This window comes from Pleurodeles waltl, chromosome 6 (assembly GCF_031143425.1).
Source record: "Pleurodeles waltl isolate 20211129_DDA chromosome 6, aPleWal1.hap1.20221129, whole genome shotgun sequence".
Classification (NCBI taxonomy): domain Eukaryota; kingdom Metazoa; phylum Chordata; class Amphibia; order Caudata; family Salamandridae; genus Pleurodeles; species Pleurodeles waltl.
In genome coordinates this window covers 429,193,495-429,214,375 of record NC_090445.1, presented here as the reverse complement: position 1 = coordinate 429,214,375, position 20,881 = coordinate 429,193,495, and the positions used below count along the sequence as shown (strand labels likewise).

Sequence of the window (20,881 nt, the reverse complement as noted above, 5' to 3'; positions counted from 1 at the left end):
TCGTCTCCCACCTCCAGACTACAGCAACCTCCTGCATTCACTGGGTTTAACTATAAATATGCCAAAGTCACATCTGACTCCCTCTCAGAAACTCACTTTCATCAGAGCTGTTCTGGACACAGTGCAGTTTCGGGTCTGACCTTCTAAAAAGCGAGTTCAGGATATTCAGGCTATTATACTGATGTTTCGGCCTCTATCCTGGGCCTGATGAGAATGACTCTGAGGCTGCTGGGCCTCATGGGTTCCTGCATCCTGCTAGTTACACTTGCCAGATGGCATATGCGGGCTCTGCAGTGGGACCTGAAGTTCCAGTGGGTGCAGCATCAGGGGAATCTCTCCGACATGGTCCAGATCTTGGAGGTACCTGCTCAAGATCTTCAGTGGTAGCTTTTGATTCGCGATTGGGTCAGAGGCATATCCGTTTCCCATCTTCAACCAGATCTCACAGTAGTGACAGATTCATCACTCCTGAGATGGGGCGGCCACATGAGGGAGGCAGAGAGCAGAGGCCTCTGGTCTCCGGCGTTGTCCGGGCTCCACATCAATCTTCTGGAGCTTAGGGTGATGATGCTTGCATCGAAAGCATTCCGTCCCTCTCTCCAAGGGAAAGTGGTGCAGGTGTTTACGGACAACACCACTGCCATGTGGTACTGCAACAAGCATGGCGAAATGGGGTCGTGGATCTTTTGTCAAGAGGCTCTGCACCTCTGGATGTGGCTGAAAAGTCAGGGCATATCCCTGGTGGTTCAACATCTAGCGGGCTCTCTGAACACCAGAGCAGATAAACTCAGACGATGATGCATGATCTATTACAAATGGCGTCTCTTTCAGCAGTGGGGAGAGCCTTGATTAGATCTGTTCACCTCCACAGAGAGCATACAATGTTTGTTGTTTTGTACATTGGAGTTTCGAGTGGAACTCAGGCCTCCTTTGCGCCAATACCACTTCTGCCCAGAGTTCTGAAGAAGAACAAGAATGACTGGGCACGAAGAGTATGGTATCCCGGGCTTCTGAGCATGGCCGTTGATCTTCGAATCAGACTGCCCATTTGGGAGGATCTTCTGTCACAGCAGCAGGGTACGGTTCTCCACCCGGACCTGTCCAGTCTCCAACCCCTTGCATGGAGATTGAGCGGCGGCAGTTGACAGCTTTCAACTTTCCGCCTGAAGTCTGCAATTTTAGCTTGGCAGCCAGGCGTCTCTCCACCAAAAGGGTGTGCACCTGTTGTTGGAACAAATTTGTGGCATGGTGTACCAACAAATCTGTTGATCCCCTTTCTGCACCTCTGAGATTCTACTGTTCATCCTCTATGTTACCCAGCAGAGCTCTGCTTTGGGCACCCTCAAAGGCTACCTGTCTGCCATCTCTGCCTTCCTCAGATTGCCAGATCAACTATTCTTGTTGAAATCTCCCATTGTTGGGAGATTTCTTAAGGGACTCACTCACATGTTCCTCCCTGCCCGTTCATATTGCCGCAGTGGGATTTGAACCTGGTACTTGCATACCTTATGTGTGCTCCCTTTGAGCCACTACATAATTGTCTCTTGCGGCTCCTCACACTGAAAACCACTTTCCTTACTGCCATCACCTCTGCTCACAGAGTCAGTAAGTTCCAAGCTCTTTGTCCGAAGCCAGCATTTCTGTCTCTCCATCCTGACAAAGTGGTGCTTCGTACCGGGGCCTCCTTTCTCCCTAAAGTGGTCACGCCATTTCATGTAGGTTAATCCATCACTTTGCCTACTTTTTACACACCACCACATCCTTCTCATGAAGAGGAGAGACTCCACTGTCTGGATCCAAAAAGAGCATTGGCTTTCTACTTCAATCATACAAAGAATTTCCGGATGGACGATTAACTGTTTGTAGGTTATGTGGGTGCGAAGAAAAGACGGGCGATGCAGAAGCAGACCATCTCTTGATGAGTTGTCAGCTGCATCAAGATGTGCTACGCTTTGGTAAAGAAGCAACCCCTGAGGGTTTGTGTGCTGATTCCACCAGAGCAACTGCTGCAACCACAGCATTGGCATGCAGAGTTTCCTGTCCTGGACATCTGCCAGGCATCAATGTGGGTGTCTCTGCACACGTTCACGACGCATTACTGCCTGAACAGTCAGGTCCACAGAGACAGCTGCTTTGGCTGTTCGGTCCTGACAGGACCTATTAGTTTGATCTTGGTTCGCAGCCCTCTGCTTGGGTATTTATTCAAAGGTAAGAATCTGCAACTAGAAGTCTCTATCAGATGATCAAGTTACTTACCTTCGGTAACAAATTATCTGGTAGAGACATATTGTACACTGCAACGGAAAGCATAAATATTGACTGGTTTCAGCTAGAGTCCTTTTACCTTCCTGGTGAAATTGCAGAGGCCATCTTGGCTGCCAGGAAGCCCCCTACAAAATATATTTATGCAGGTTGCTGGAATACATTTGTTCAGTACTATGAATCAAAACTTCTAGGCATTTATAAATCCCACCTTTCTTATTTCTTGCGATTTGCACTGTCTTTTGCATTAAGTTGGCTAGCAGTAGCTACAGATACAGTTATTTGGCTTCCCTGCCCAGCTTTGTGTCCTCATGATCAGCCGTCTTTGTTTTGGTTGCCTCTAGAGGCATGTTTTCTTAAAGGCTTACTTTATTTGCTTTCTCACACTCTGTTCAAAGTTCAAGAGGTTGATATGAACATTGTGTTGACTTTCTTAATGGCATCTCCATTTGATGCACGTTTACCCGGTTCATTTTCTTACTATGAAGATAGTACTGCTCATAGGTTTTCTACTTCCATAAGTTGGGCCTCTGCACCTGTCCCTCTTCTCCCAAGGTGGTATCTTCTTTTCACATGGGCCAGTCTATTTCTATGCCATCTTTCCCCTCCTTCTCATCCAGCCATGGAGGAAAAGGAATGGCATAGAAAGGACTCCAGAAATGAGGTGTCCTATTGCTTTGACCACACTTGGGAGGACAGAGTTGGTGATCAGTTCTTTGTGGGGTTTATGGAAGCTACGTAGGCCGGTGAAAAAATGCACCTTTTCTTCTTGTGTCATCCTTAATATTCATCAAAGACTGAGAGCTGAGAAGGTCTATTTTCTCCTCTTCAAGATTGCCTGAGGAAAGGGCAACTAGTTCCTGTAGCCACGGTGCCACCCGGCACGTAATAGTATACTTGAAAGGTGCCAAATGTCTTCTTAAGATTCTCCCAGTTAAGAGGAAAGAAAATGCCTGAAAGACAGGTAAATTCTCATTGACTGAAGATGAAGATTAATACTTAAGGAATAAGCAAGTTACCAAACTCCCCCTTCAATCAGTAAGTAGAAAATAGCCACACAAGAATTCCAGACATATGCCCTCATTATGACCCTGGCGGTGTTGCACCGCCAGGGCCAACGGGGGCGGGAGCACCGCCGACAGGCCGGCGGTGCTCCCTTGGGCATTCTGACCGCGGCGCTTTGGCCGCGGTCTGAAATGGAAAACCGGCGGTCTCCCGCCGGTTTTCCGTTGCCCATTTGAATCCCCCTACCGCCATCCTGTTCCTGGCGGTTCGCCCGCCAGGAACAGGATGGCGGTAGGGGGTGTCGCGGGGCCCCCGTAAGAGGGCCCCGCTAGTATTTCACTGTCTGCATAGCAGACAGTGAAATATGCGACGGGTGCAGTAGCACCCGTCGCACCTTCCCACTCCGCCGGCTCGATTACGAGCCGGCTTCATGGTGGGAAGGTCGTTTTCCCCTGGGCTGGCGGGCGGCCTTTCGGCGGCCGCCCGTCAGCCCAGGGGAAAAGTCAAAATACCCGCCGCGGTCTTGCGACCGCGGTACGGTATTTTGACGGCGGGACTTTGGCGGGCGGCCTCCGCCGCCCGCCAAGGTCCGAATGAGGGCCATAGTGTCTAGAGAAAGACTAAATTGCTAGAAGCAAAATTCCAGGTCAAAAACTAATATCAAGGAAGGATGGTGGGGGGGGGAATGTGATGAAAAATGTTCTACACAATATTCAAAATGGCCAAATGGTCCCCGGAAGTGTTTCTCCTTCAAGTGATCCTCATCAATTGTCATAAGAACTGAATAGCCTTGCTCATAACTGTCCCTGTGATTTTTTTTTTCTTCCAGTGAATATATATATATATATATATGTTTGTGTGTGTATATGTACGTATGTCTGTGTGTGTATTTTACCTACTGGCAACAGCTAGTAGGTAGTTATAGTTAGGACCAACTTTTCCCATAGATAAAGCATTTTTTGTTTTGCTAATAACTTTGGCTCTGTTTGACGAATCTTCACACAATTTTTCAAACTAGTATGCAGGTTAGCTCAGCTGCTGTCTAGAAGTTTCAGGGTGATTCGTCAAGTGGGGCCCGTGAAAAATGGGAGGGGGGTGGCCTTAAACGATTTTCCCAATTCTATGTCAATGGGGATTTTGTAATCTTTAGACACAGCCTAAAGCGCTGAACAGAATTTCACCAAATTTTGCAGAAATTGGTTTAGAAAGAGCCCTTTTTTAAATTTTGTATAAATCTGTTCAGTACATGGATCCTCCCTGGATACGTACATATATTTAACCCATAAAAATTATCTGACCTGTCACCTGTGGAACATTATGGCATGATGTCCTGTGAGGCCCTCAAAGGCATAGTGCCAGTTTTTGTTTTTGCTGGTTAATATTGCCCTTCGTTCTTTCATTTTTCTTTAAAAAAAAAAAAAGTTTGTGAATGTTTTTCTGGTCAATTTTCTGTTTAGTGACTATTTGTATATAATGGAATATTCAAAGAGATGCTAATGAGATCCCCCTAGACGACTCCCATGTTGCCTTGTTGGAGACGCCCATCTCTTTAGAAGAGCTTGAGAGAGCTCTGAAAAACCTCCTGGGTAAAACTCCAGGGCCCAGATGGCTTGCCTGTAGCCTTTACTGCAAATTCCTTCCACAACTACAAGACCATCTTTCACACTCTTTAACACCTACACAACTGCCTCAGGACTTATGACCATGATGATAGAGGCCGATATGTCCTTAATCCCGAAGCCGAGCAAAGACCCGTCACTTTGTGCTTCATACCGCTCTATAGCCCTCCTAAACACTGCGGCGAAACAGTACACCAAGATCCTAGCTAATAGGCTAGAACGCTACCTTATCGACCCAGACCAAGTCACCTTCATCCACAAAGGCAGGGAGCGGATAATATCTGCCGCTAGGCCCACCTGGTGGAGAAGGCCCACCGTCACAGCATCCTGGCTTGCATTCTCTCGCTTGATGCGGAGAAGACATTTGATAGAATCAGCTGGCCTTTTTTAAAAGCCATTCTTCAGAATATAAGATTGGGCCCTGTGATGCTTGACAAGATTATGGCCTTCTACGCCTCTCCTGCCGCTAGAATACTAGTTAATGGAGGCCTGACTCAGACTATCCATCTCTGGAGGGGTACTAGACAGGGCTGCCCCCTCTCTCCCCTCCTTTAAGGCAGTGGAACCCTTAGCAGCTGCCATTTGTCAAACAGCGGACATCATGGTGTTACCCTTTAGAGGACGCACCTACAAAGTCACCCTATTCGCTGACGGCCTCCTGTTGACCCTCACTCAGGGGCTAGTCCAAGTGCTTCAAACGTTCAGATTGGTTCTAGCTTTAGGGCCAACTTGTCCAAGTCTAATGTTCTGAGCCTCACCATCCCCCAGGAAGACCTACTGGCAATCCAATTCCTTACACCTTTTGAGTGGGGTCCTAAAAACATACAGTATTTGGGCCTTCGCCTCACTCCAAACGTAACCTCCTGGATGATGGCCAATTGGCCTGAGTGTCAAAAATCTTCCCTGGAAGATCTATGCTCCTGGAAACCTCTGCAGGTTTCCTAGCTGGGGCGTTTAAACACGGTCAAGATGTCCCTCCTGCCAAAAATTCTGTACCTCTACTAATGCCACCCTACACCTTCCCCTCAGGACGAGATTCTACGACTGCAGCGAGACACCCTTGCTTCTCCAACACAGTGATAATGCTCCTCAAATATTGAGCGGAGCATCTCTGCTTCGTCTCAAAGAGGGTTGTGTGATAAACATTGGCTACACATGGACCAATGCAGAAGTCTGTCATCTCCTTTGGGACACGCTAGGCTCGAAGCGCTTACTTCAGGTTATAATTTTGATGTTTTGAAAGGGAGCTTGAATCCTAATCCTGATGGTCTTACTCTATCCTCCTAGTCACAGTGGCACATGAGGGTGTGGCTTCCTTCAGAGTTAGACACCAACATGGTCTCCTTGGGTAACCATCGTCGGATCTGGGTAACTGCCAACTATCTAGCTAGGTCCCTCAGTGTCCAGGTCGACAGTCTGAGCATGTGTTATCTTGTCAGTCACAAGTGTATTCTTCCCCTGTAGGTAGTGTGGAATAACTTTCCCCCATCGGAGCAACTCAGGCAGATCTTTTCGCCATGCTTGACTATGTTCAGTGTTTTCAGTTCTGTGTCCTCCAGTATCCTTTAAGGAGTGCCTTGGGGGAAGAGTTTTGTTGTGGTGGAATTTTCTGCTTCACTTCATATTTTTCCACATATATTCTCACCACCCTGGATTGGCCAAGAAGAGCATGGTGCACAAACCTTCCACAACTCTTCTCTCCACTCAGTTCACCTCTCATGGTTCACCTCCTCCCGAAAATGGAAGGAAAGGGCTTTCATTCCAACCTCTACACCCTCGCCACGTTCATGCCTTGAAATTGAGCTGACAAACACAAATGATAAACGAAATGCGAAACCAATCAAATATTCACCCCAAGTCACAGATCTGGGTTTAATCTATCAATTCCTTTGCTAACCACACCACCTGTTTGGACCCAGCCAAATGAAAATCAGTCTTGACCTTGTTCCCCCTGGGAACAGTCCAGCACCGAACTGCTAGGCCAGGTCCTCCATAGACCAGAAAAAAAAAGCATTCTGGGTCCGGTTTCAGGGTATCACCCTTCATCATCCAGGGTAGCTTGAATCCAGTGGCATAGTGAGTCCGGGACCCACGTCTGGGCATACACGGCGCACTAAGGGCGACAAAAGCAAACAAACACAAATGATGGACAGAATGCGGAACCAATTAAACATTCACCCCAGTCATAGATCTGGGTTTAATCCATCAATTCTTTTGCTCACCAAGTATTTACAGAGTTATTATAGTGTTGAATGTACTTATTAGAGATACTGTATTCGCTCTTGCTGTTGGTTTGCTTATTTTGCACGCAATTATATTTGACAGAGTATCAATGAACTTGCTTTTGATGTAGACATTAAATATTGTTGTCCGAGATCATGTTTTGATTATCTCAGTTATTAAACAAACTTGTACTTGATGTACATTTGAAATGTATTCCTGCTATTCCTTACAAAATGGAGTGATATTGTTTTTTTATTTATTTTTTGCTAACCAAATTTTTATTTTTAACATTCAGATAACAATATGTCAGTTGGCAGAGTTGAGGAAGTAAAGCGTAACATTTTTTTATCTGGCACACCCAGTAGTGCCCAGAATCTCATCATATAACATCGATAAAGTCAATACAGGCCACAGTGTTGCCCAGCCCATCCATAGTTATAACAGGTCTGTTCCAGATTGAATATTCCCCAGCCATCGAGACCAAATCCTAGCATGTTTTTTTGGGTGTCCCCATGCCCTGTACACTGGTCACGGTCCCTCTTCGCCACCAGCAGAGCCGTACCCAGCAAGACCCTCTCTGCACGCAAATTCCCTACACCCTCCATGACCCCAAGGAGGACCACCAAAGGAGAAGGCTCTACCGTGTGTCCTAAGACCGTGGAGAGTTCATTCAACACCTGAGTCCAGTATTGTGTAATGACTGGCCAGTTTCACACCACATGCAAAACATTTGCAGGCGAGTGAGTACAGCGGTTACATTGAGGTGACAGCCAAAGTCCGGCTCAGTGCAATCTGTCTGGTGTAAGGTAGGCACAATGCAGGTAATATAGTTGCACCAGCCGCAACCTGGTTGAGATAGTAATTTCACATGGTGCCATGAGTGCATCCCTCCAGTCTTTATCCTCTAGTGGCCCGAGCTATGCCTGCCAGCGGGATCTCAGGAGTTGGAGGATTCGAGTGGCGTTCAATGTCAGGGACCGATCTATTTAAGAAACTCCCCATTTACCCAGCCCCCCCATATCCACCTTTGCTTCCATTGGTCTAAATTCAGGTACAAGGGTATCCCTGCGTACATATGCACCCCGTACGTGTCATAATTGTAATAATTGATACAATTGTGTACCTCCTAGGGTGTAGGTTTGCTTTATATATGGAAGGACATCATGTGTGTGTCTGGCCATATATATCCAACCAGTATTCTACCTATGGCATCCCATCGCGAAAAGATCTCTAATTTAGCCATCTCACGCAACCATGTCCCCTGCCACAAGTGGGTATGCAGTGTGATTTTCCCCCGCCATCCTGTGGGGTTTTGTGCTGTGCTCCACCCCACAAATATCATCCTGGTGACCTCCTGAATACTATTGGAGATGGGGCTGTCATACATCTGTCTTTCCAGATGTAAAGCAAACCTACACCCTAGGAGGTGCTTTATACAAGGTGACATAGTAGCGTGCGAATGTGGCCACTATGCCATGGGAGAAGCTATGGGGAAGTGCCTGCATAGTCAATGACTTCAGGTATAATCCGTCCTTCCAAGGACCTACTGGCAAGCCAATAGATTAATTTGCCGTTTTTATCTCACCATCCGTATATTCACGCTTGAGAGGCACGCCAGATTTGTTTTGCCATTTCTAGAGAATGGGCCTGGATTTCTTCCCTTATTAGTGCAAGAGCACAGTCCACGCCACTATGCTCATTGTGAGCTAGGTGGGTTTCCAACTGCAACTCGCGGGCCTCTAAGTAGGCCATGTGTGCCTGTTTGGCCTTCTCTTGCCGTCTAAGAAAGGGTTTGGCATGGCTGCATACCGTAGCTTTACGTGCGGCCCACAGTGTTGCAGCCGATTGAACTGTGCCTTCATTAATCACAAAATAGGAGCCGATCTCTTTACAGATCCCGTCAACAAAACGGCGGTCATGCAAGAACCACGCATTAAGACGCCACATGGACTCTAGACTGGGTCAGACGTGCCAATTCTTAGAAGGAATGGGGCATGATCTGAGATGACACAGCCAGTAATCGGACTTCGGTAACCGACGAGAGATCAGTGGCTGGCATAAATATCATGTCATTGCTACCGTGTGTATGAGGCGCAGCTGAAGTATGTGTGTAATGCCGGGGGTGCCAAGTGCGCCATACCTCACCGAGGCCAAGACCAGTTAGCCATCCACATAGAGAAGTGGAGCGATGGCGTCGCACCACAGATGGGGTTCCCGTTGCCATCTAGTGCAGGATCCAGGACTTTGTTCATGTCTCCTCCAATTATAGTTAGACCCGGGGGCATCTGGGTCACTATGTCTGTCAGTGTGTCAAAGAATGGCTTGAATGCCATAGGTGGGGCCTAGGCACTTACCAAATTTAGGGGGTGACTCTCCAACGTACCCGCCAGAGCAACATATCGACCCTGGGGGGGTCCAACCATGATTGATGTACTACCAGTGGAAGACCGCAGCGCCGAAGTATCCCCACCGCTCGGGAGCCTCCTGTGAAACTCGTGTGATACACGGTTAATCCCATATCTAATGAGGAATGGGCAGGAAACTCCCATTAGATGAGTTTCCTGTAGGAACAGAATTAAAGAGTGGAGCTGTAGCGCATGTCGCAGCACAGTTGCTTGTTTAATTTGGTCCAGGAGAGCGTTTATATTCCATGATATTACAGTGTTTGGGGCCATGAAATGGGTGTTTTGGCACAGTGGACCGGATCAGAGTATGAGCTGATAACAACCAGGGGCCAGCTCAACCTGTAAGGCTGCGTGACAACCTGGAACAAAGCAGGGTAAAATAAGCCTTACAGAAACAAATTTGTAAAAAGCTAGTCAAATACAACACAAATCCCCTCAAAAGAAGAAGCATCTGTCGCCCCCGCCCAGTCTCAACAGTGACTAAAGAAAAATGTAATGTGATGTGGAGTGGTGGAGCCCTCCAAGTTGTACGATCGTATTGTCACGCCAACCAATACAGACCATGTGGCCTGCCCTCATAGAGAAGATAAGTCATATCAATGGTGTCTGGCTTAGTTGTTCCCCGCCTCGTGTTGAAGTCTGGTCCTCCGTCTTGACGTCCAGAGAGGGATCTCTATGATTTGGGGATGGTGGAGACGATGACCCAGAATTAAGTGATCGCGAAGCCTGCTGGTTCTTCCTGTGTCGCTGACAGGATCTAGGTTGGGAGCATGCAGATCGACCAAAACTCCTCTTCTTCATTTGAGATATACGCAGCAGAGCCGGATGAGAGGAGGAGAGCGAGCCAACCCCACCCCAGAGGCATCACTTCTCTGCGAGCCATTTCCATGCTGAATCAAGAGTAACAAAGAAGTGGTATTTTCCGTCATGTATGACTTTGAGACGGGCCGGGAACAAGAGCATATAGGACAATTACAACACTCTTAATTTCTGCTTAACATGTTCGTAAGAGCGGCGACGTGCTTGGACCTCTTGTGGGTAGTCTGGAAATACAAGGATCTTTGAGTTTAGAAATCGGAGGTAAGTAGTGTTACAAGTTTGTGCTGATACAATTGGATCTTCAAGAAGAACTAATGCTATTAAATAATTACAGATGAAATGAGTGAAAAGAGCAATTTGCTCATAATATTAAAGGAGGATGTGGAAGCAACTCTGACTTTCCTATAGCTTGTACACTCTGGTGTAGGAGACAAGGATCTGATCAGATTGCTACAGGACTTAAACAGCCTCAGGCTGAAGGGACTATTTCCTGCTGGCATGCTAAGTATGGATATGTTGTTAAGGGTACAATCAATACCAAGTTATGTATTAAAGGTCAAAGATTTTGGATTGTTCATCACACTAGAACAGTGGTTCCCAACCTTTTGATTTCTGTGGACCCCCACTTTAACATTAATGGAACCTAGGGACCCCCACTGAATCATCACTGGAATCTGGGGACCCCCGCCTGAGTCATTACTGGAAGCTGGGGACCTAATTTGTCAAAATTTGTTAATATTTTTTAATTTTCTAGGCTCTCGCGAACCCCCTGAGAAGGCTTCGCGGACCCCCAGGGGTCCCTGGACCACAGGTTGGGAACCACTGCACTAGAAGATTTCTTAAAATTTTTCCTCCAGTTTATAAACTATCAAAGGTGGTACCCGGAGGCCAAACAGCACAAAACCAGAAGTGTTCTCATCACTTTGGACTGGTGTCCTCTATGATAGTATCTGAAACTTCAGCATTTATTTTTTAAACCACATATAGGACTTCAATGCAGGCCAGAGCTCCCTTGGCAGGATTATAAACTATTTTCTCTTCCTTCGTCTTCTTTCTCAAAACTTAACCCCCATCTTGTTGTTTCTTACATGTTTGGGTACAGGTACAATAAAGTTCTCCACATCTGGAGAAAGTTTTGTATAAACGCTCAAGCAGATGGGAAGTATTAAGATCCAGCAGTTTTTTTTTCTCCAGAATGTTCTTGTGCATTCCATATTTAAAGGCTGCATAGAATAATATCCATACGCAAGTCCCAGGCAGCCATATTGACAGTTCCACAAGCATTTATCTTTGTAGTCTTTGCACTGGGAAAAAGTGCTCCAGATAAGTGCCTGGTTTTTCCACCAAAAATGACACCCATAAACAGTTTGCTATACTAAAGTCACCATCTTTCCAGCTATCCTGAGCATGCAGAGCCGAATAAAAAAACTAAGGGCCTGATTACAACTTTGGAGGAGGTGTTAATCCATCCCAAAAGTGACGGTAAAGTGACGGATATACCACCAGCACTATTACGAGTCCATTATATCCTATGGAACTCGTAATACGGCTGGTGGTATATCCGTCACTTTACCGTCACTTTTGGGACGGATTAACACCTCCTCCAAAGTTGTAATCAGGCCCTAAATTTTGTACCACAGTTTTAGCATTTTTTTAAGAGGTAGCCTATTTGCACTTTTGTTGTGCTTTCAACTTAATTCAAGTTTGTGGTGGAAAACAGTGTGAAATCCATGAGTGATCCAGAAAGGCTATACATTTATGAAATCTACACACAATTGTGACTTCAGCAATGGGTCATACTTGTAGATACCTCAAGGTTTTCCTAAGGAAAATAACTGTGAAAATAAAGAAATAGTGAAAGGGAGTAGGACAAAATGGACATTTGTGACGAGATTTTCATCTGTAACTTTTTTTTCACAATGTCTGGTTGACAAAAGCAATATAGCATTACGTCCATTAGACCCTTCTGGTTGCGGGGATATACAGGGTTTGTAGGTTCTCCAGGAACCCAAAGTACCCACACCCAACAACTGAACTGCACCGTACAATGGTTTTTCATTAAATACCAATTATAGACCAATGATTATAGCAAAATAGGCAGAGTGAAAAATGTGTATGAAGGAAACGTATGTATTTCTGAAATGGTCACAGGATCTAGAGTTTAGGAGCAGTGGTTATTTGTACATCTCTGAATTTGTGGGTACCCATACTAGCATATGGTTTTGAGGGTATTTTTCAAAATGTCATCTTTCTTATACAGTGGCTTGCAATTGAAAGGCACAAATGCAGCAAAATCCAGTTGGTAATAACAAATCTTCTGCCATTCTATGCTCTCACAAGTCTTCTGATAAAAATGGTACCTCACTTTTGTGAGGGGGGGGGCAGACAAAAGCCCTTGCCCATGGGGCTGCTCCCTCTCTCTGGTGTCTACTGGGTAGATCCCTGGTTGGGGACTGCCCTCCTTGGGCAATCCCCAAGCAGGGTTCCATTTGGAAAAAGTACCATTTCAAAGGGGAGATTCTCCCTTTTCCAACGATACCTTTCCCATCTGTATCGGTACTCAGATAGCCCCACAAGCCCCTACGCAGAGAAAGTGAAATTAACCGATCTGCTCATTTCACTTTTGTTTTCATTGTAATGACATCAGCGCGCCGCACATGCTGATCGTCATTTCAGTGGAAACAAAGAAACAGCTTTGGGAGTCGTGGAAGCTCTCCCCCAGTACCCGAGGGAGTTTCTTTTTAAAAGAAATCCCTCTGATGCCTACACCAGAAAGATTTCAAGTGCCAAATGCACGGACGGCTGGGAGCTGTGCGACGCACATGAGCACCGCAGCTTCAAATGTCTCCTGGCCATCCGAAAAAATCATCCCTGACTACAGGATGCCCAGAAACTCTGACCTTCATGAAACTTAATAATTTGATAATCCTGTTCAAATCAATGTTTATAAAATGCAGCTACTCACCTGTAAAGGGTCTCAAGGCGCTGAGGGAGTTTGTCCTCTGAGTTTCAGTTTAAGAACCAGGTTTTAAGGTCCTTCCTGGATTTGGAACCACTTTTCCCACCTAATTTTATTCTGATTCAGTCTCATATTGAAAGAAAAACCCTCAGATCTTTCCTCATCTGCTGACACCACACACCATAATTATGATTTTTAGTTGTCTTCTTCACCTGAGCTGATCCATCTCAGCTTGCCACCTGCAATACCTACTGCCACCTCTGGCCTTATCCACCTTTTCTCTATCCCCAGATCTGTTGTTCCCTGTCTCTTTGATTTGTCTTTTAACATGCTGCCATGTCAACTACTGTTCAGTTTGTTCATAATAGTTTACCCTTACTGGCTTGGAGTGCTGGTTATAAGCCCCTCCTCTTAGCCCCATCCCTTTCCCCTGATCATGTTATTTCCCCAAATGTGTACTTTGACCTACTGTATGGCCTTGTCTGCATGAAATAAAATTCATAAATCGATTTTATTGCTATTTATTTATTCCTCAATCACATTTTGTCTGAATCTTGCTGTTTTCACTGCTGCCTTGTCTTTCGGTTTAGCTGCTGTTTGGAGTCTGACATGTGGTGCAGCTCAATAGCGCAGTGTGCTTCCGACTCGATTACCTATCAGTTACATCTCTGTAAATGTGGTCATCTTATCTGATGTTGTGCCACTTTTGTTTTATTCTGTTTTGCAGGGCATTGCTGGAACTGATGTCGCCAAAGAGGCCTCCGATATCATCCTGACAGATGATAACTTTACCAGCATTGTGAAGGCAGTGATGTGGGGCCGTAATGTGTACGACAGCATTTCCAAATTCCTGCAGTTCCAGCTGACCGTCAATGTGGTGGCAGTTATTGTGGCCTTCACAGGAGCCTGCATCACTCAGGTTGACACAACGCTTCTCACTTGCTGAGTTTTAATCCAGTCTCCCCTAACATTTGAGAAAAGTCTATTTTCAGTAGTTCTTTGAACATCATGTTTTTTTTTATTTTGTAGAATCAGTAACTCTCTAATCATATGTAAATAGAGACTTGCCTCCTCCTGGCCTGGATCTTGCCCTTTTCTCACTCTTGATATAGAATCTGCCTATTTCGCCATACAACTAGACGCCTGTGCCTCTTGACCTCTTTTTTTTATTTCCCCCACCTATCCATTAATGGCTGTCCATTCCTCCTCCCAAAGTTGAAGCAGTGCCTGCCTATTTAATCTCTGCTTCAAATGTAACATCAACTCCTTGCCTAACCTCACTTCCCCTACGCTAGCTTGATCCTGTTACTAGTCTTCATTCACATCTGTCCCATAATTTTTTTATACATTGAGATGTTTGTCACTGGAAATATTGTGGTGATTATAAAAGGATTATGCAATGCTTTATAGTGTTTTCATAAGCACTTCCCCACCTGCTCAGGTGATAATCCACATAGTATCAATCTACCCGCCATCCCAACTGTTATTACAGTGCAATGAGATTTTTAAGAGTGGAATGCTACCCTCTGAAAACCCCGTTGTTTTCATGTTGTGGTAACATAGCTTTTTATACAGATTTTTAACCAAAGATTCCTCACCTTTTGAATATTCCTCAGACGTTAAACTGGATCCAGAAACGTTTTCAGCGTTACCTCTGGTGCGGTTGGCTCAGCACTGATGCAGGCCCATATTGGTACTACTCCTGCATTCTTACGTGACTTTCTTTCTTTCCGCACCACCAGACATGGATTCTGTCCCTTTGAGACAATTTACCTAAAAAAAAATTGTGTGTGCAAGGGAAATTTTATCTCCCAAAAACAGTTATTCCTTTAAAGAATATTGCAAACAAATGTCTGTGACAGATCCTCATTAGGTTAGCCTGTGGTGCCGGGATGAGTGTTGTGGCGGTGAGGGTGGTTACGAGCTTGGACTCCAAGGCCTGCATTGACTGTGTGTCGATAAACCCACAGTGAGGCGAAACTCTTTGTCGCCAAGCACAGGAAGTCTCTGTGGTAAGCCCGGTCAAAATTGAAGGGTCGATCCCAGTTCCATTCCCGGTCCTGAAGTCACAGGACTCTTTCCTAAGGTCGGTTGTCGTCACGCTCCACATCTTTGGGTATGTCAGAAAAAAACCATAAAAAATCCAGTGGGACTTGGCCTCGTCCGCCACTCACATTCTCCTGAAAAGGCTCACGGGCATGTTCAATCCCTAAGTTATCAGCCTCTGAATCCATTCTGCAATTTGTCCCCACACAGCCCTATTTTTTCGGAGCCATCTGCGACACTGAGTCAGATTGAAGAGTTTCACTAGGTCCTTCTCCGACTCTTAGAATACTTACTGACTCCCTCTATATGCGCCTACGGGTCCCAAGCAAGGAACCAAAAGGCCCTCTATCTGGGATTCCGTGGCAGGTTCACCCTCAGTGCTAGTTGGGCAAACTGAAATCACGCCTGGGCTTCCCTGGCTTCTGCACAGACTCTTCCTTGGCGCCACATTACACGCCGGTTGCAAGAGCCTTGGCGGCAGAGGACTAGGTGTTTATTGTGCTCTCTGATTCAGAGTTGGCGCTGCCACAGCCCCAACCTTACCTTTCACTGCCATACCGCCACACCATCCCCTGAACAACTGACAAACGACCCTCTGTTTATTTTAAAGCAGGAAGTGCAAGCCATTTTGGCCAAACCGACCGTCCATTTTACAGCAGGAAGTGCAAGCCGTTTTGGCCAAAGAGGCTATTGAAAGGGTGCTTGCATCAGAAATAGGTTGTGGTTTTTATTCCGGCTACTTTCTGGTGCCAAAGAAGGGTGGAAGTCTTTGTCATATTTTATACGTGCCCCCTCCCAACGTCTTGATCCGGAAGGAAACATTCAAGATTCTCTTCCTGGCCCAGGTCTGGTCTGCCTCTACAATGGAGACTTGAATGGCAGTGTTAGACCTGCAGGATGCCTAGTTCCATATACCCATCTTGCAGGCCCATTGACGCTACCTGCGGTTTGTGGTGGGACAAGAGCTTTTTCAGTTTGCTGTGCTCCCCTTTGGGTGCACCAGTGTACCTCGGGTACCTCGGGTGTTCACAAAAGTGATAACAGTGGTAGCAGCACACTTTCGGAGGTCAAGCCTCCAACTCTTCTTCTACCTTAAGGCCTGGCTGTCAAAGACGTGCTCATCTCAGACAGTTGCCACCTACTTCCAAACTACGACAAACCTCTTGTCATCATTGAGGTTCACTGTCAACGTGCCACAGTCACACCTGCCAGTTCAAGATGCTGGTCCACCCATACAGAACCCTGCATAACGAAGGACCAGCATACATTAACAAACAAATGACCTTCCACCAACCAACCACACACCTGTGATGTGCCTCCCTTTTCCCCACAGACCCCCCTGGATCTGCCGATCCAACAACGGAGGATGCTCCTTCTCCCACCTGGCAGCCAAAACCTGGAACAAGTTCCCTGCACCTCAGGAACACTGCTTGTTTCAGGGAATTCATAAAAGTCCTCGAGACATGGTTTTTCAAATGAACAGCGCACCGTGAAGCAGCTAGCAAATCCAGCGCCTTGAGAACCTCCTGGGTGATTTGCCACACTTTATAGATCCTAATTGATTGATTGACTCTTTCTCAGATACTTCCCTTCATCAGAGCAATTATAGACACAGTTCGATTTCATGCCTTTCTCCCAGAAAGAGAAGTCCAGGACATTCAGATGATAATCACAATCATTCAGCCTCTGTCTGTATTTCAGTGAGGTTGAATTTGAGGCTGCTGGGACTGATGGCCTCCTGCTGGGCAAGCACACCAGATGGCATATGTGAACTCTGCAGTGGGATCTGAAGTTTCAGTGTGCCCAACATCATGAACACCTCTCCAGCCCTTTCAACCCTATCTGCTTGGCATTGAAAGCCATTCCTTCGTCCCTCAAAGGGAGGCTGGTGCAGGTGCTTATGGACAACACCACTGTCATTTAGTATTGCAACAAGCAGGGCGGTGTGGGATCCGAGGTCCTCTTCCAGGAGGCACTACACCTCTGGAAATGACTCACCCAATAAGGGATTTTCCTGGTGTTGAAGTTCCTGGCAGGATCTTTGAATGCCAGTGTGGACAAACTCTGCTGTCTTCGCCTAGCGGGTCACGAGTACCAGTTACACCCAAAGGTAGCACAAAGTCTCTTCTGTGAATGGGGAGAACCATGGCTCAATTTCTTCACCACAGCCGACAATGCGGAGTGTCATCAGTTCTGTGTATTGGAGTTTCCAAGTTGTCTTTCGCTAGGAGATGCATTTCCACCTATAGTGGATCTCAGGACTTCTGTATGGCTCGCTGTCAATAACTTTTCTTTCCCTAAAGAAGGTTCGGACCAACAAAGCCCATGTTCCTCTAGTGGCCCAGGATTGGGCACATGGATTATGGTCCCCCGATCAGGCTACCCCTCCAGGAGGACTTGCTGTCACAGCAACGGGGCAGGGTTCTACACATGGGCCTTAGTAGTCTTCATGCTTGAGATTGAGCTGCGACAGTTGAACACCTTTTCATTTCCTTCGCAGGTGGTGGATGTTATCTGGAAGCCAGGTGTCCCTCAACAAAAACTGTATTTATCTGTGGTTGGGACACATTTGTGGTTTGGTGCGGCACACAGCAGATTGACCACCTCAGGCCAAGTTATCTGATTTGTTTTTTATCTCTCACCTGACAAGGCTTTGCTCAGGGCAAGTTGAAGGATACCTTTTGCCTCTTTGGCCATATTGCTGTTGTCAGACCAGCCCTCATTGTTTAGATCATGGTTGTGATGCATTTTTTGAAAGGTCTCCAGCACTTGTTTTCTCCATCGCCCTTTGTCATGCCACAGTGGAACTTTAACTTGGACCTCACATACATGATGTGTAGTCCTTTTGAGATGCCTCACAGCTGTCCTTTGTGGCTTATTACCATCAAGACAGTGCTCCTCATCACCATAACCTTGGTGTGGCAAGTGAGCGAGCTGTAGTCTCTCTGTGTCAATCTGCCATACACCACATTCTTTCCACACAAACTGGTTCTGTGGACACAAGCACATTTCTTGCCTAACGTGGTATGCCATTCCGCATCGGTCCAATCATTATCCTTCCAGCATTCTATGTGCCACACCTCTCTTTGGAGGAGGATAAACTCCATCGCTTGTACACAAAGAGTGCTGAGCTTTTACATTGATTGTACCAGAGAACAGCAGGGGGACGATCCGCTCTTTGTTGGGGTTCACTAGGGTGAAAAAAAGACAAGGCCATGCAGAAGAGTACCATTTCCCATTGGACTGTACTCTAAATCAAGCTCTGCAAAGCTTTTGCCAAAAGCTATCCTCCAGAAGGTCGGTGAATCATGTCACCTGGACCAAAGCTGCGACCACTGTGTTGGCACACAGAGTTCCTGTCCTGGACATTTGCCAGACGACTACTTTAGCATTGCTTAGTTTTTCATGAAGCACTACTAGCTGGACTACCTGCTTCACTGAGAGAGGCATTTTGCCCACGTGGTGGTACAGGGCATTTTGGTTTTAGCCAGTTTAGAGACCCACCTCCCAATATGTACAGCTCTGGTATCTGTTCAAAACGTGAGGAATCTGCAGTTGAAAGTTATTTGTTCTTGCGCAGCATGGGACTTCACTTAGGGCTTGTTTTAGAGTTTGGCGGAAGGGTTACTATGTCATAAATGTGACGGATATCCTGTCCGCCATAGTACAAGTTCCATAGGCTATAATGGAATTGTATTATGGCGGACGGGATTTCCATCACATTTGTGACAGAGTAACCCCATCTGCCATACTCTGATCAGGCCCTTAGGTTTTTTTCACATGCTGTCTCTTCCTACACTAGCCAGGCAGGACCACTGTGTTTGTTTATCCATTTTTTTCCTTTATATTCTAGCCTTTCATTTTTCAAAAGGAGGATGGTTTCCTAAAAGATTTGAATGAATAAAGCTAAGGTGAGATTTTTTTTCTTTTCAGGACTCTCCTCTCAAGGCTGTACAGATGCTCTGGGTAAACCTTATCATGGACACCTTTGCTTCCCTGGCTCTAGCCACAGAACCACCTACAGAGTCACTGCTTCTGCGTCGGCCGTATGGGCGCAACAAGCCACTCATCTCGCGCACAATGATGAAGAATATCCTTGGGCACGCCATTTACCAGCTCACCATTATCTTTACACTGCTGTTCGCAGGTTAGCTTTTTCTTTCTCTGACCTCTATAGCATGCACTTACCTTAGCAGAGCTGGAAAACATATTGTCTGTGCTGTAGGCTTTGTTTACTTGAAACTTACTGGCCCCACTTTTCTGAGAAGGCAAAAGAACAATCTGTTAATAACATGTGTAGCTGTAGATACACACGCCGTGCATAATTCTGCCATCTAGTTTTGGGCTCGGACGTGTGCAAGTTGATTTTCTTTGAAGAAGTCTTTAGAGCCATAAAGTATAGTGACTACACTTATGATTGGTAATGTACATGTGCATCAGCTCCATTGTTAGAATGTATTTTCTCTACTTTCGGGTTCAGACGTGTTCCTTTGAACTCTGGTTCAACGCTGCACTGTAGTCTTGTTAGGCCAGTTCGGTTCCCTCTACCTCGTCGGTTGAAGAAACAGTGCATCTACATCGGCTCCTAGCATTTGAGTCGTCTTTCCTTCGTTTCCATGGCTGACCCCTTCAGCACCCCATACAGGGCCTGGCCCCTTCCGGCCTTCTTCCATTCCTCGAAGCCAGAGAATGTGCCTGTAATGGAAAGGACTCCATTCTGCTACTGCCTACATGCCGACCAAAGTACCCCAGTACAGACCTACATCAGGTTTGCAACATGTGTCTGTCCCCAGACCAGATGGAGGGCTCTTACACACCATGCCTTGCCTTTTGAAGTAAAAGAACTCTATAGTGTTGTTGGTACCATTGCCTTCTGTTTGCATCTATGGCGCACCAAGTTCGGAAGACACTGCAGAGCTGTTCAGAGAACAGTAGACAGAGGCCAAGTAGCAGCCAGACGCTTCTGGGGCCGTAATCCAACTTTCGAAGCTGGAGGAGAACTCTACCTCTGACGTCAAACAGCCTCCACCCGCCTAGCATCCTTCTACCAAGACAGTCTCAGTAAGTACCAGTACCCCACCGTCTGTCTCTCAACACCCCACAGAAGACAAGCATTGCCCTCGAGAGGGTCAAGCATTGAGCCCACAGGCCATCCATAAGGCCTTTGGTCCGCCACATGGCCATGTTTGGCACCGAGATACCAAGTCTGAGCTGACAGGAGCACTCTGTTAAGCATTGAAGCACCACTCCAAGACACGCCCTTCCAACTTAGCAGTCTCTTCCACTCTGACCTCGCAACCGTCCTTGAAGCAGACCCTGGCGTCAAGACTTAGGAGCCAAAATCCAGCTCAGTTCTAGCCCCCCAAAAGACTTCCTTGGCTCCAAGAAAGCAGACTTCCAGAGCACCATATTCTGTTTCCTCAGAGGATCTGGAGCAACCTATCCTTCCTAGGCTCCAAGAGGTGCTTGACGCCAAGCAGCAGCAAATTCATTCATCCTAGAACTGGGCAAATCCTAGCTAAACCTGTTCCTCAAGAAAAAGG

The 20,881-nt window shown here is 46.4% G+C and overlaps 1 protein-coding gene across 6 annotated transcripts in view; it reads left to right on the top strand.

Annotated features, from left to right (window-relative positions):
* ATP2B4 (ATPase plasma membrane Ca2+ transporting 4) overlaps positions 1-20,881 on the top strand; it is a 588,558-nt gene that overhangs the window by 467,261 nt on the left and 100,416 nt on the right. For all 6 annotated transcript variants that reach the window (XM_069238449.1, XM_069238447.1, XM_069238453.1 and 3 more), the window contains 2 exons: positions 14,020-14,211; positions 19,272-19,485. In XM_069238449.1, the coding sequence (XP_069094550.1) occupies positions 14,020-14,211; positions 19,272-19,485 (406 nt within the window). The remainder of the gene's footprint in view (positions 1-14,019; positions 14,212-19,271; positions 19,486-20,881) is intronic.